The 13,758-nt window shown below is 50.0% G+C and overlaps 1 protein-coding gene across 2 annotated transcripts; it reads right to left on the bottom strand.

Annotated features, from left to right (window-relative positions):
* Nucleotides 1-512: 512 nt before the first annotated feature.
* On the bottom strand, nt 513-12,659 carry ADI1 (acireductone dioxygenase 1). 2 transcript variants are annotated; one of them, XM_031466503.2, is made up of 4 exons: nt 12,405-12,659; nt 10,603-10,722; nt 3,044-3,223; nt 513-1,830 (listed from the first exon to the last, which is right to left on the bottom strand). In XM_031466503.2, exons 1-4 carry the CDS (start codon nt 12,522-12,524, stop codon nt 1,711-1,713), a joined length of 540 nt encoding a protein of 179 aa, XP_031322363.1. In that variant the 5' UTR covers nt 12,525-12,659; the 3' UTR covers nt 513-1,710. The 2 variants fall into 2 exon arrangements, with proteins under 2 accessions (XP_031322363.1, XP_031322365.1); XM_031466505.2 differs by lacking the exon at nt 12,405-12,659 and adding an exon at nt 11,887-12,000.
* Nucleotides 12,660-13,758: the final 1,099 nt, after the last annotated feature.

Here is a 13,758-nt window from a genome sequence, read left to right as displayed (position 1 = left end):
TCAAAGCTGCGGGTGACTGTGGAATGGGGTCGTCTTTCATTTATCCGCGAGGAGGAAGGGAAGCCCCGGGAGGTCCACAAACAGGGAGAGTCAGTCTCAGGGGATGTCCCAGCAGGTGTAATGGTATATCACGGGAAAGAATCCGAGAAGAAAATACATGTGCACGTGTGTGTATGACTGAATCACTTTGCTGTGCACTTGAAACTGACATTGTAAATCAACTACACTTTAATAAAAAATTAAAGAAAAAAACCATGAGATTACCATGGGGTTTTCTATGACTATAACAAATTAGGCACAACTGTATCTCAGAATTATTAACTAAAAAAAAAGCTTTCTTGTTAAAACTCAAAGGCCTGATTGTGACGATCATGGGGACTTTAAACTAGGAATCTCACGTGGATCAAGTGAACGAGATGTATATTAATTACATGCACCACACAAAGGTCTAAGTGGAGAGACTTCAATGAGCCACAGGTACCAGAATACAAGGTAACTGCACGTCACAAGCGTAGAATTAAGGCAGCGACTTTATTTTGAACAAGAAAGAGGCACAAGCACAGCAGCCCCACAGCGGACGATGGCCCCGCGCGGGCTCCGCCCACTCTGCCCTCGGCCCCAGCAGCAGGCCGGCCCCCCCCCCGCCCCCCCCATTAGGCATCCAGAGACTTTTACCCCTGACAGGCGGGGTCCACGCCCCTGCTCAGCCCAGAAGCAGTTTCAGAAGACCGACCGTCACCCCTCTGCACCCCAACAGATTATGGGAGTAAAACCTCTGAGGGGGATGGGGCAGGAGGGAAGGGACAGGCACAGCCACTCAGGAAGTGACAGTGACTTAACACCAGGATGGCGGGAGATGCTGCCAGCCCCCAGCTGGCCTTGGGGCTCAAGACGGCGGGAGATCCGACTTCCAGCAGACCTTGGGCTTCATTACGCGCCCACTGTGACACACCACCACAGTAAGTAACACGCCCACAGGCGCCACTACGGCTCTGAGGCTGCCCACAAAAGGTCGGAGTGGGCGTGGCCCAACTCCTGGGACTCCAGCCCCCGCCCCAGGGCGGCTGGAATGGTCCTCCCACGTGTTAGCACATGAAGCTCCGCAGCCCATAAAAGCTACCACCACCATGTCTCGTGGCGCCTCTCTTGCTCCCGCCTCTGCCGGTGACGGCCCACACTGTCTAGGAGTGTGGACCTCCTTTTACTCCAACCTGAGCACCCAGCCCCCGCACTGCATGGCCTTTCTCTCCCCTTCTGAAACAGCCTGCGCTCTATGCACCCCGGCTCGCCCCCAGGGCTCCCAGTCCGCTGCCCCGGGGTCTGGGAGAAAAGCGTCTCTCTGGCCACCCCGTCACCACTGTCACACCCCCTCACAAGGCGGGCACAGCCTCGCCTGCCATCTACTTCCAGTCCAAGAACCAGGTCCAGACAGGGCAGCCAGGTGGCCGCGTGCGGGGAGCTGAGACTGGGGTAGAGTGAAGGCGTGTGCTGACCGGGGGCTGCTGGACCTCTCATCCTGAACCAGAGAAAGTGAATGGATTTGCCCAGATTCCCACAGTTTCCAAGCACAAATCAGCGCTACAGCTCCTTCCAGGAAAACACACCTGATCAAATAACAGCTCACCCGCCCAAATCTACAATGTAAAAGCGAGGAGGACGTGAGAGATCTGCCGCTGCTGTCGCACCCGGGGCCTTCGCAAGGGGGCCCCGCTACGCTGTCTGCGCCAGGAACTGCACGTACTGGCCCCGGGCCTCCAAGTGGTCAGCGGGCCGGTTGTACGGCGTCCACACCGGGTCTCCCACGAACAGCCGCATGGCCTTCACGTAGTTCTGGAAAACACACAAGCACAGCCAGCGGTGGTGACACCAGCTATCAAGGTGACATCCCCGTGCTCCATCACACTTGGTCCTGAGAGTTCGTGTTGCCATGTGCTCAGGGGGCCGAGCATCTGCGGCTCCAGCTCAGGGAGGACCCCACTCCCTCTGTGAAGCTCGGGTGCAGCCCCCCTTCCCAGCCAGCAGGCCCTCGAGCTGCTGCCGACGAGGGAGGACAGCGGCATCACAACTAGAAATGCACGCACCTGTGAGCCCCCAGGACCAGCCCTGCAGGTGACGCACGTGGTGCGCTGTGGCAGGCCCGGGAGGCTCCTGATCGCAGCATGTTTACGACAACAAAGAACCAGAACCAGCAGAGGTGCCCATTGTCAGGGACCCACCCGGTGGCTGAATCAAGAAACGTCCGGCAGCTGGGGTCACGGCTGGGACAGGAGCCAGCGCTTCCCCCGACCCCACCGGCTGGCCCGACCCCACAGCACAGGGAGCAGGAGGGGACGCAGCCCCAGGGACGAAGGCCGCCAGCGCCATGTCAGAGGGGAGAGGATGGGCTCCCACTCACCTGGCCGCGTGCGGCACCGCTCTCAGAGTTGTTCCTTTCGGGGAGAGACGCTAGGGGGCAGGGAACGGGGCTGAGAGGGCCACTCTTCCTTGCACATGCTCTCATAATTCTGAGTTTATTTACTTTTTTTCCCTCATTTAATGGAGGACTGGGGATTGAACCCAGGGCCTTGTGCATGCTCAGCACACGCTCCACCCCTGAGCTATACCCTCCCCCAAGTGCATTTATTTTCTACTCAAAAATTATACTTGAGTCTCACATTTGTCTAAATCATGTGCAGAGAACCTGGGAACTCCCTTCCTTCTGTCCTGCCACCGGTCCCTACGACCACAGGGCTCGACTGCTGAGGCCCAAACTGAAACGCCCTAAAATGACAATGGAGCAGTAACCAGGGACCCTCGCAAAGCTGGACCCCTGCACAAACCGCCAGGTAGGCACATGCACTCCACGAGGCCTGCACGCCTCCCGCGGGCCTGTCTGCACGTGCCCAGGTGTGTGTGCGAACGTGGGTGCCCCCTGCTCCCCCCGACCCCTGGCCCCTGCCCAGCTGCCGGCCCCCCACCCACAAAGGGGACGTCCTCAAGCAGCAGAACCGGGCGTTTGGCCTCTGTGCACAGACCAGACCTAAAATGGAGGGCAGGGCCCCACCTTCTCGTCCAGCGTGAAGCGGTGGTAAATCCCAGCGGGCAGGGTGATCATGTCGCCCTTCTCCATGGAAATCCGCACCCATTTGTCCTCTTTATCTCGCACGTCGAAGTAGCCGCTGCCGTCCAGGATGTAGCGGATCTCGTCATCCAGGTGCAAATGCTCCTCGTAGAACATCTTAATCTAGAGCGGGGGGGGGAGGGGGCGTGAGTCTGCGGGGCCCCTGGGCCCCGAGCCCAGAGCAGCGCGGGCAGACAGGCGCTCCGGGAAGACGAGGGGCCTGACTCTAGGTGTGGGGGGCAGGGGCCAGAATGTGCTGGGAAGCCTGTCCTGAGCGAGCAGCACTCAGCCCGGGCCGGCCACACAGCCAGCGTTTCATCCGTAATCACCCACTCAGGGGCTGTCTCCCCCATCTGACAGACGAGGGAATGTGACTCAGAGAGGCTAAGTCACCAGCCCAAAGTCACACAGCTTGGATGTGTAGGGCCAAGTTCCCACACAGATATGCTGGCGCCTGCTCTTAACTCACCACTCAAGGCAGTCACGCTGATCACACACAGTTTGTCACGTGATCACAGGTACACACCATCACAGGATCACACACCATCATCGGATCACACACCATCACGGGATCACACACACACGGCAGTCACACTGACTGCACAGGCGGATCAGAAGCCACATGTGCACCTGAGGACGGCCATCACCATCTCCATACACACTTTCTATTTGCTCAAATCTCCTTTTGCGTCTTTCAGGTCTTTATCCCCCTGACTTTTTATAATAAAAGTATTGAAACATGCAGAAAAGTCGGAAGAATTTTACAGTGAACACCCACATAACCCTCACCATGGAACTTTTACCCCACCTGCCTTGTTATAGTCCCCCACTTCTCGGCCTCCTTCCTGCACAGGAGTGTTTGAAAGCTTTCCTTGTATGATATTTACAAATTTCTGGAAAATCCGTAAGTGTTTGGAAAACCACCACTTACAACAAGAGTAAAGATACTCGCTGAGATCGGGAAAGCAGACAAGCCTGGAACACGCTGATCCGGGAGGTCAGAGGTGACCACTAAAGAGATAGGGACGTGTCCGGGGGGCCGGAGCCACGGAGAGGCCCCCGTGTGCCACACCTGGGACCATCTGAATGTCAAAATGGATCACGGCAGCACAGACCACAGACCTAAGGAAGAGAGGGCTCACATCCCACAATGATGCAAATCGACAGGAGAGAACAGCGCTCCTGTGACAGAAAGCCGACGCCACCCCGGAGGGCAACAGCGGGAAGGTCACCGTGGTCACAGCCCTGACAGGGAGAACTGACACAGGCAAGCATCATCAAGATTCACTGAAAACACTGAGTCAAAGGTTGATAGGAAACAGATATTCAGCGTTGAAAAGTAACTGTCCACAACCTCTTACTAGTCACAGAGGGAAGACGGTCAACAGAGAACCTGCTGGACTGCGGCGTAACAAGCTCACCGTCAGCGGCGACGGCCTCGGACAGCCGGTGCCTCCCGGCGGCGTGCGCCGGGCAGACAGGACACCATCTGTGCAGGATTCCTGCCAAAAATGCCCAACCCGAGCCTGACCACCAGGAAACCCAGGACAAACACGAGAGGAGCAGAAAATGAGGAAGTCTGCTTCAGAAAAACAAGGGCGATGAGCCTCCACCAGGAACAGGGTTTTACTCCGGGAGAGACGCTGTTCCAGGCGGTGATGATGGTAAAAGCCATCTGACGAACCCCTAACGTCAGCAGTGCGTGAGCCCCTCCATGCAGGCGAAGCGCTGCTGGGAAGACGGGAAATCTACATTCCAAGTGAAAACACACCCCTTTTTTTTCTTTTCATTCTTTTTGTGGGGGAGGTGATGAGATTTGTTTGTTTTTATCTAGTGGAGGTACTGGGATCAAACCCAGGACCTTATGCGCGCTGAGCGCGCGCTCTACCACTGAGCTACACCCTCCCCGCTGAGAACCACCATTTAAATCCAAGAGAATCTCGTGACTCGTTAGAACCCTCAGTGGCAAACGCCGTCATTTTGTAAGGTATTATAATGCGTGCGCTCTGATCGGCAAGGAAAGTTCCACACAGTTAAGGAGATGAGACCCAGACAGCACCTCTACCTTTAGACGATGTCAGTGTTACCGCACGATTTCCACTCTCAGCTCAACGTGGCCGTGCTGTCTGACTGACTTAGACGTTCTTTTCAGAACACACCCAGAAGACGCCAAGCTAGTGGAGGAACCGTCTGGGTCAAGGGAGCCTTCACGGTGGGTTCAGCAGGAAGAGCCTGGGGCCAGGAGGACCTGGGTCTGGGCTGGCTTTACCAGCATGACCACAGGAAGCGATCACTCAAGAGGCTGAAACCGAGTGACCTGAGGCCGCAGCCTCACAGCTCTGAGCTCAGCAGGACGAGAAAGGAAGGGTCAGGACAACGCAGCTGCCAAGTTTCGTCAAGAAAGCAAAATTCTGAGACAGCGTCCATCTCACTGTCCTTTCACGAGGGAGTCACCTGCTGCTGAGAAGGCAAAGACAACCATCTCAAAAGCAAAGGCCTGTTACCTGAATACATTCAGCCTTACTAAAACCTTTCTGCGTCTGTTTCTCACCTTGCCACAGGTCAGTGAGCGTCTTTATTAATCAGCACTTGGGAATCACCACAAAACTAAGAACTTCAAAAAGTCCTGACTTCCACGTCCACAGAAGGTGGGTTAGCAGAAACTGGACGTCCCCTCCCACCTCCAACTATCACAACAAACAGAAGACACGACATCATGATCCGCAAGACACCAGACGTCAGGAGAGGGAAGAACGTGAGCCATGACACAGCCAGCAGGTGACTACACCCTGCACCTGCTCTAGTCTGCCCCTGAGAGAGCTCCCGGGCCGTGCTGCAGGGAGGGGAAGCCCAGGCAAGCGCCCCGAGCTGAACAGCAGAGCGGAGAACCTGAGGAGACCAAGGGAGCTAGTGTGCAAGACAGAGAGCTTCACAGAGAAAATCCCGAACACCTGCAGAGGCCCTCCCACTCCATGTTCACTTGATCGCCCTGCTCAGTACAGGCCTGTGTGCAGGAAAATCACCTGAGGCTGGAGAAAGGACCATTCAGATTCTTCAGGATTAGAGGTAACAGTGCCCAGCACTCACACAGGTCCAGGAATAGTGCCCGTCCCCCCAGCCAGGCTGGAAAACCTCACTATTCATGAGGCTTTGTGTGGTGTCCACAGAGGAATCATCCCTCAGTCCTGGGGCACAGTTAGCTGTAGGCTGAGAGCCAGTGTGGTCTACATAACACATCTAAAAGAAAGACCCAAAAGGACCCAGTTGTTTCCAATAATTGTTTCTTATGTGCCTCCCAGAACAAAACTCAAGACTATTTATACCAATAAAAAAAATCCAGCACCCAAGAGAACAAAAACACAACGTCTGGCATCCAATCAAAGATCACCAGACATTCAAGGAAGCACAAAAACATGACCTTTAATGAGAAGATAAGTCAATCAACCAAGACCAGTCAGACTTGACACAGAAAAGGACCCTTAAGACAATTATTATAATTACATTAAATATGCTCAAAAAGTAAAATAAAGACACTGAAGATTAAAAAACAAAAAGATCCCAAACTGAGCTTCTGGAGATGAAAACTACAATGTTTAAGATGAAGAAAGCACTGGATGGGATGAATCGCAGATTAGACGTTGCAGAAGAAAAGATTAGTTTAAAAAAAAGAAGAAGAAAAGGGTAGTGAACTTAAAAACCTAGCAAGATACTATACAACACAAAGCACACAGAGAAAAGAGAATGGAAACAATGAACAGAGTATCAGGACGTTATGAGACAATTTCAAATGGCCTAATGAACATTTAAACTATTTTTGCTTAATTATACACAAAAGGGAGGGGGCAGAAAAAATACTTAAGGAGATAATGGCTGAAAATTTTCCTCATCAATTGAAAACGATACACCCACACCCAGGTCATTCAACAACACAGAACTGTGAAGAAAACTACACCAAGTACATCTTAATGAAATTGCTCAAAACCAGGGATAAAGAGAAACTCTCAAAAGCAGCAAGAGAAAAGAGGACACAGTATGTAAGAGGAGCAAAACTAATAATGACAGCACGTTTCTCATCAGAAACAACACGCACGAGGAGACGTGGAGCAGCACTGTTAAAGCACTAAAAGCAAAACTGCCAACCTAGAATTCTGAACCCAGAAAAAGTATTTCACAAATGAAGGTGCTCAAAGCCTCTGGCACCTACAGCAACAGCAAACACTGAGCACAGCATGACTCACACCCAGGTAACGCAGACCACTGCACTGAAGTCTGTTTACCTCAGTTCTTAAAAGACAGCACTCGAGCTTTGACCAAAAATGATAAGGCAGCTAAAAGTTAAGGAAAAATACAGTCTGAAGAGACAAAGCAATCATGAGAACCAGACTGGAATATGACAAACATTTTGGAATTACCAGAAAAGGAATTTAAAACAACTGTGATTAAAATGCTAAGGGCTCTAATGGGAAAAGCGGATAACATGCAAGGACATTTGGGTAATGTATGCAGAAAGACAGAAACTCTGATAAAGAATCAAAATAAAACAAAACAAAAATGCTAGAGATTAAAAACACTGTTACAGAAATGAAGAATGCTTCTGATGGGCTCATTAGTAGACTGGACACAGTGGAGGAAAGAATCAGTGAACTTGAAGATACGTCAGAAGAAAATTCCCAAACTAAAGTGCAAAGAGAAAAAAAACAAGAAAACATCCAAAAACGAAAACGGCCAAGAACCATGGAATAATTACAAAAGGTGTAAAACACACATATATATGTATATATATATATGTGTATATATATACACATATATATATATATACACACACACATACAGACATATACACACACACAGACACACACACACATACATATACATATAATTGGAATACCAAAAATGGAAGATGAGAAAAGGAACAGAAAAAACATTTGAAATAATAATGGCCAAGGACATTCCAAAATTAATGACAGACATCAAACCACAGGTCCACGAAACTCAGAAAACACTAAGTATACTAAATACAAAAAAATCTACTCCTAGGCTTGTCATATTAAAATTGCAGAAAACAAAAGAAAAAACAAAAATCATGAAAGAAGCCAGAAAGAAAAAAGCACCTAACCTATAGAGGAACAAGACTAAGAATTACCTCAGATGTCTCCAAAACCATGCAAGCAGGCAAGAAAAACCCACCTAGAACTGTATACCTGGTAAAATTATCCTTTAAAAGTGAAGGAGAAATAAAGCCTTTCTCAGACAGACAAAAACAGGGACTTTACCACTAGTACACCTCCCTTGTAAGAAATGTTGAAAGAATTTCTCAAATGGAAAGGAAAATGATATAGATCTAAAACTCAAATCTACATAAAGGAAGGAAATTAAAGAAATAAGAGTTTTTAAATTTTTTCATTTTGTAATTCTTAACTGATCTATTAGATAACTGTTCAAAATAATAATAGTAATAGTGTATTGGGTGATTATGACATATCAGTAAGTGAAATGAATGACAACAATGTTATAAAGGATAGAGCAATTGTGAACACTTAGTTATATGGTAAATGTATCCTGCAAACTCTAAAGCAACAACTAAAAACATTTTTTTAATGGTAAGCTAAGAGAAGAAAAAAATAAAATCATATAAAATGCTCAATTAAAACCAGACAAGGCAGAAAAAGAGGGGAGGATTTTTTAAACAATAAAGGAAAATGTAACAAATTAAAAGTTACAAATACGGTAGATAACAATCCAGCCATATCAATAATCAATTTAATGTGAATGGTCTAAATCCATCAACTAAAAGACAGAGACCATCAGAACAGACAGAAAACAAACAAACAAAAAACATCTCAACTATATGCCATCTACAGGAAACCCACTTTAAATATAAATACATAAATAGGTTAAAAGTGAAGATCTGGAGAAAGATGCACCATGTTAACACGAATCAAAAGGAAGATTAAGGAGCTATATTACTTTCAGACAAAGCCAACTTCAGTACAAGGGAAAGCATAAGGGATGAAGGTGTATATTATATGACGACAAAGGAATCAACTCTCCAAGAGTATATGACAATCTTGAACATGTATGCATCTAACAACAGGGCCTCAAAATACATAAAGCAAAACCTAATAGAACTTTGAAAAGAAATAGACAAATCCACTGTTATAGTTGGAGTTTCAACACCACCCATCAGTAAATGACAAGTTCGGCAGGCAGAAAATCAGTAAGGATACAGCTGAACTGAATAGCAGATATAATCGACATTCAAGAATACTTCAACCGACAACAGCCCGAAAACACATTCTTCTCAAGCGTACATGGAGCATTCCCCAAGATGGACTACATTCTGGCCTATAAAACAAGTCTCAACATATTTACAAATACATTCTCTCACTGCAGTGGAACTAAATTAGAAAGCAATAAAAGACAAATCTCTGGAAAAGTCCCCAAATAACTGGAAACTAACACATATCAAGAAAACCATATAGTTCAAAGAAATCAAAAAGGAAATTAACTTGAAGGTGTTCTAAACTGAATGAAGGGTAAGAGGGTATAGCTCAGTGGTAGGGTTCATGCTTAGCATGCATGAGGTCCTGGGTTCAATCCTCAGTATCTTCATGGGGGGGGAGGGGGGAGAGGAGGGGGAGGAGGAGGAGGAGCAGCAGCAGAAGAAGAAAACAAAACTAAATAAATAAATAAAACTGAATGAAAATGAAAATACCAAACAAAATCTGTGTGATGCCACTAAAGTAGCACTCAGAGGAACATTTACAGCACTGAACACCTACATTAAAAAGGAAGGAAGGTTTCACATTAATGACCTCAGCACCCACGTTAGGAAATTAGAAAAAGAAGAGTAAATTAAAACCAAAGTGAGTAGAAAAAGGCAAATAAAGACAAGGAAAATAAAGACAAGGAAGCAGAGAACAGAAAAACAGAAAACCAACAAAACCAAAAGTCCTTTGGGAAGATCAATAAAACTGATAAACCTCTAGCCAGACTCAGGAAGAGGAGAGAGGGGACACAAATTACCAACATCAGGAATGAAGGGGGCAGCACTACAGATTCTACAGACACTTTAAGGATAATAAGGGAATATTCTGAGTAACTTTATGCCAATAAATCTGACAACTCAGGTGAAATGTACAAATGCCCTGAAAGACACAAACTACTTAGCTCATTCAAGACCACACAGCTAATCTGGATAGTCCCATAGCTAGTAAAGAAACTGAATTCAGAGCTAAAAACCTTCCAGGAGCAAACAGAGCTCCAGGCCGACACGGCTCCAAGGGCTGATCTCCCAAACACTTAAGGGAAAAATAAAACCATCCTACACAAACTCTGCCAAACAAACTGAAACGGAGGGACTATTTCTCAGTTTATTCTCCGAGGCCAGCATTACTCTGATACAAAACCCACATGAAGACATTAATAAAGAAATAAAAGCTTGTGTTTATTGGTAACACATATAACGACTCCCCTTTCCAAGTAACCCAGAGCTCCCTTACCTTCTCTTCATAATTTGGCAGCTTGTCTTTGCATATGGTTATTATGTCCATCCAGGAATAGTTTCTCTCTTTTCGGATCTTTTCTAGTTCTGGGTCATTCTCATATTTGTCAGCATCCAGCTAAAAGAGTTTAAACAGCAACAGAAAGGAGGTCACGTGAATACAGACACACAAAAACATTCTCTCTTTGCATCTCCAGTATGATCACATTCCAGATTTACTACCCAGTCCTTTGTCAGTCCTAAACCAACCTTTCTGCCCCTCCTTCCCCTATTTCTTTTTAATGGTTTTCTCATTCTCCATAACAGCTTTAAAAACGCAGTTCTGTTTAATTCCCACCTCCCTTGCCTCCAACAGTCCTTCCTGGGGGATTCTGTTTTCTAATTCTGGTTCCACTGCCGGGGCCCAGGAGAAGCTCTCACCACCTCAAGCCTGTCCAAGGGCACCGCCACCGCAGCCACCAACACCACCACCACCACCACCACGTCCTGATCCTCCACCGCCAATCCACCCTGGAAGTATAACTGATCTCTACAGCATTTCCCTGGGACAAAACGTCTGAAGCCCTCAGAGCCTACCAATAAAACCCACATTCATCAGGCGGAGACGAGAGGCCTTCTATCACTAGCCCCAGCTTCTTTTCTCTGTCCCTATTTTCTGTTTTTTAAAAAATCTCTATTCTAAACCAAACAGGATTATGTGCTGCTCTTCAGAAATACTGGATGCTTCACGGTCCCCCACCCTTGCAAAGAATTTGGCTTATTTTGCCTTATTTTGCAATGAAATGCATATTCTACCACAACTACTGAGCAGCAAACTCCAGAGCACCTCAAAATACTTGTCAACAATACATTAACTCCTACAAAGACGACTCCCAAAATTAGCCCATCTCCACGTGACACACACTGCACTAAAACAATCCACCTCACACTGCGGGTGTGTCACAGCTCCCTACGCCCCAGCGTGTCCCTGACAGCAGAGCCACAAAGACGCTCGTCTGTCGCCACTGGTCAACCACGGCTGCTACTCAGTAAAAACGCACAGAGGAAACAAAGCCGCCCTTTGACGGCCCTCTGCCTCATGCTCAGGGCAGAGCTCGCAGGGAGGAGAACCGGGTTTGCGCTCATGGAACAACGCAAAAGACGCCTTTTGAAACATCTTGTCTCATCCTCGGATACGTTCTGGCTCTTGAGCTCAGACGGACGAGACCCCGAAGTGCAGTAATGTGAGCCTCCTGATTGCTGGACTGAAGATAAACCAGAGTTTACTGTAGAGCACACTTACTTTACTCTCAGATGGACATGACGCTGCTCTGGGGGCCGCGCGGCCCCCTGGGCTCCGCGGGGCCTCGCGAGGGGCGCCCACCGCAGCCGGGGGGACCCGGACCCTCTTCCCGCCCCGCCCTGCCCCAGGCGCCAACTCAGCCCGGCCGCGCACGACGCCCACCCCACCGTCCGGACAGGGCCCCGCCTGTCCCGGACCCTCCACGTGCTGACCCCTCACACCCTCCCAAGCCCTCACGCGAAGTCGGCCAACCGCTACCGAGCATGCGCGGCGCGCCCCGAGGACAACCACCCGGCCCCGCCACTGAGCATGCGCAGCGAGCCCCGAGGCCAACGCGGCCCCGCCACTGAGCATGCGCAGCGCGCCCCGAGGCCAACAACCCGGCCCCGCCACTGAGCATGCGCAGCACGCCGCGGCCTGTCCCACGAGGTGTGCGCGGGAGCTCAGAGGACCTGAGAGGAGGCGTCTCCCGCCCGCCCGGGGCACCTCCCCTCACGCGACCGCCGGGCCCCGCGTACCTTCCAGTAAAGGACGCCGAGCCGGCGCAGCTGCTCCAGGCCCACCGGGCGGTTTGGCTCCGCGCGGTGGGGCAGCCTCGGGTCGTCGGCCGACTCGTCCATGTACCAGGCCTGCACCATGGCCGGGCCGGGGACGCTGCGCGCGACCTGCTCCCGGACCTGCGCTGGGACCTGCACTGGCGGGATTCTGACCCCCGGGCCTGAAACCCGGGACTTGCTCCCAGACCTGTAACCCCGGACCTGCCCCCAGGGCCGCCCCGCCCCCTCCCCACCCCCAGCCCCTCCCCTCCCCTCCCTTCCCCGCCGACCCGGGGCGGTGCCGGAGCCTGGGAGACGCCCCCCGCCGTGGTGGGGGCCTTAACCCGCGCGCCCGCGGGGAGGGCCGGGAAAGCCGGCGGGTCGGCGCTCGGAGGCCCCGGGACGCTGCGGGCTTCCCTGCCCGCGGGCGGGCTCCGGGGCACGGCGCGTGTCCCCGAGGGCTGCCCGCGGACTCGGCTCAGGCCTGGTGACAACACGGAGCTGAGCCAAAGTGGGGCAGTCCACCCGTTGCTGTCAATAGAGGGGGAATTTGGAGTCTGTGTCTGTCAAGGCCCTCTGTGAACAGGCCGTCCCCAGCCTGCGTCATCCGGGGGAGGGGCCGTTTTGCAGGACACAAGGTGGGGGATGCTTGGCCGGCACTGTTTCCCAGGTGCCGGGGCTTGAGAAAATTCACCATCGTCAATCGCCGCAGATGTCTCCGGCGGTTGACTCTACAGCCCCCTGAACATCCAGAAACAATCTTGGGACACAATTTATGTTGAGATTAAACAATTTATGTTTTACAGTAAAGAAAGCAAATGCCCCCCCCCCCCAAAAAATGATTTTTGTTAAGCGCATGCCACCGCTATAGGACACAGCTGTGGCTTGAAGCCCTATCAAGTCACGACAGAGGACCCCAGGCGTCACTCAGGGTGGGATACTGTGCTCCTCACCATCCTCCGGGATTTACAGTATCAACAGTCTGTGATACTACCCTTTGGTTTTATTTTTTTATTTTACTAAATTTTGGGTGGGGATCATTAGGTTTTTTTAATTTATTTTTATTTTAATAGAGGTACTGAGGATTGAAGCCAGGACGTCGTGCATGCAAAGCATGTGCTCTACCACTGAGCTATACCCCTGCCCCCTACCCTTTAACTTTAAATTGCCTCCTTTTCCCTCTTTTCATCCTGTCTCCCTTCCTCATATAATATTATGTCCTAGAATAAAAACAAGCTTCCCCTTCCCAGTCCTTGAATTTCTAATCAGTTTAGTTGAAAAGGGGGAAAAATATCCAGCTGGTCAATAAGTCTGGGTTTTTATCTCTGCAAAGCAA

This window comes from Camelus dromedarius, chromosome 15 (assembly GCF_036321535.1).
Source record: "Camelus dromedarius isolate mCamDro1 chromosome 15, mCamDro1.pat, whole genome shotgun sequence".
In the NCBI taxonomy this organism is placed as follows: domain Eukaryota; kingdom Metazoa; phylum Chordata; class Mammalia; order Artiodactyla; family Camelidae; genus Camelus; species Camelus dromedarius.
Note: the sequence above shows the minus strand (reverse complement) of the source record. Positions and strands in the feature narration are given on the sequence as shown.

Bases quoted from the DNA above. Each gene is read 5' to 3' on its own strand.
- ADI1 (XM_031466503.2), bottom strand. From the start codon at position 12,524: ATGGTGCAGGCCTGGTACATGGACGAGTCGGCCGACGACCCGAGGCTG. The intron at 3,224-10,602 runs GTAAGGGAGCTC...CCCCCGCTCTAG, and splicing joins TGCCAAATTATGAAGAGAAG to ATTAAGATGTTCTACGAGGA. The intron at 1,831-3,043 runs GTGGGGCCCTGC...TGTGTTTTCCAG, and splicing joins GCTTCACGCTGGACGAGAAG to AACTACGTGAAGGCCATGCG.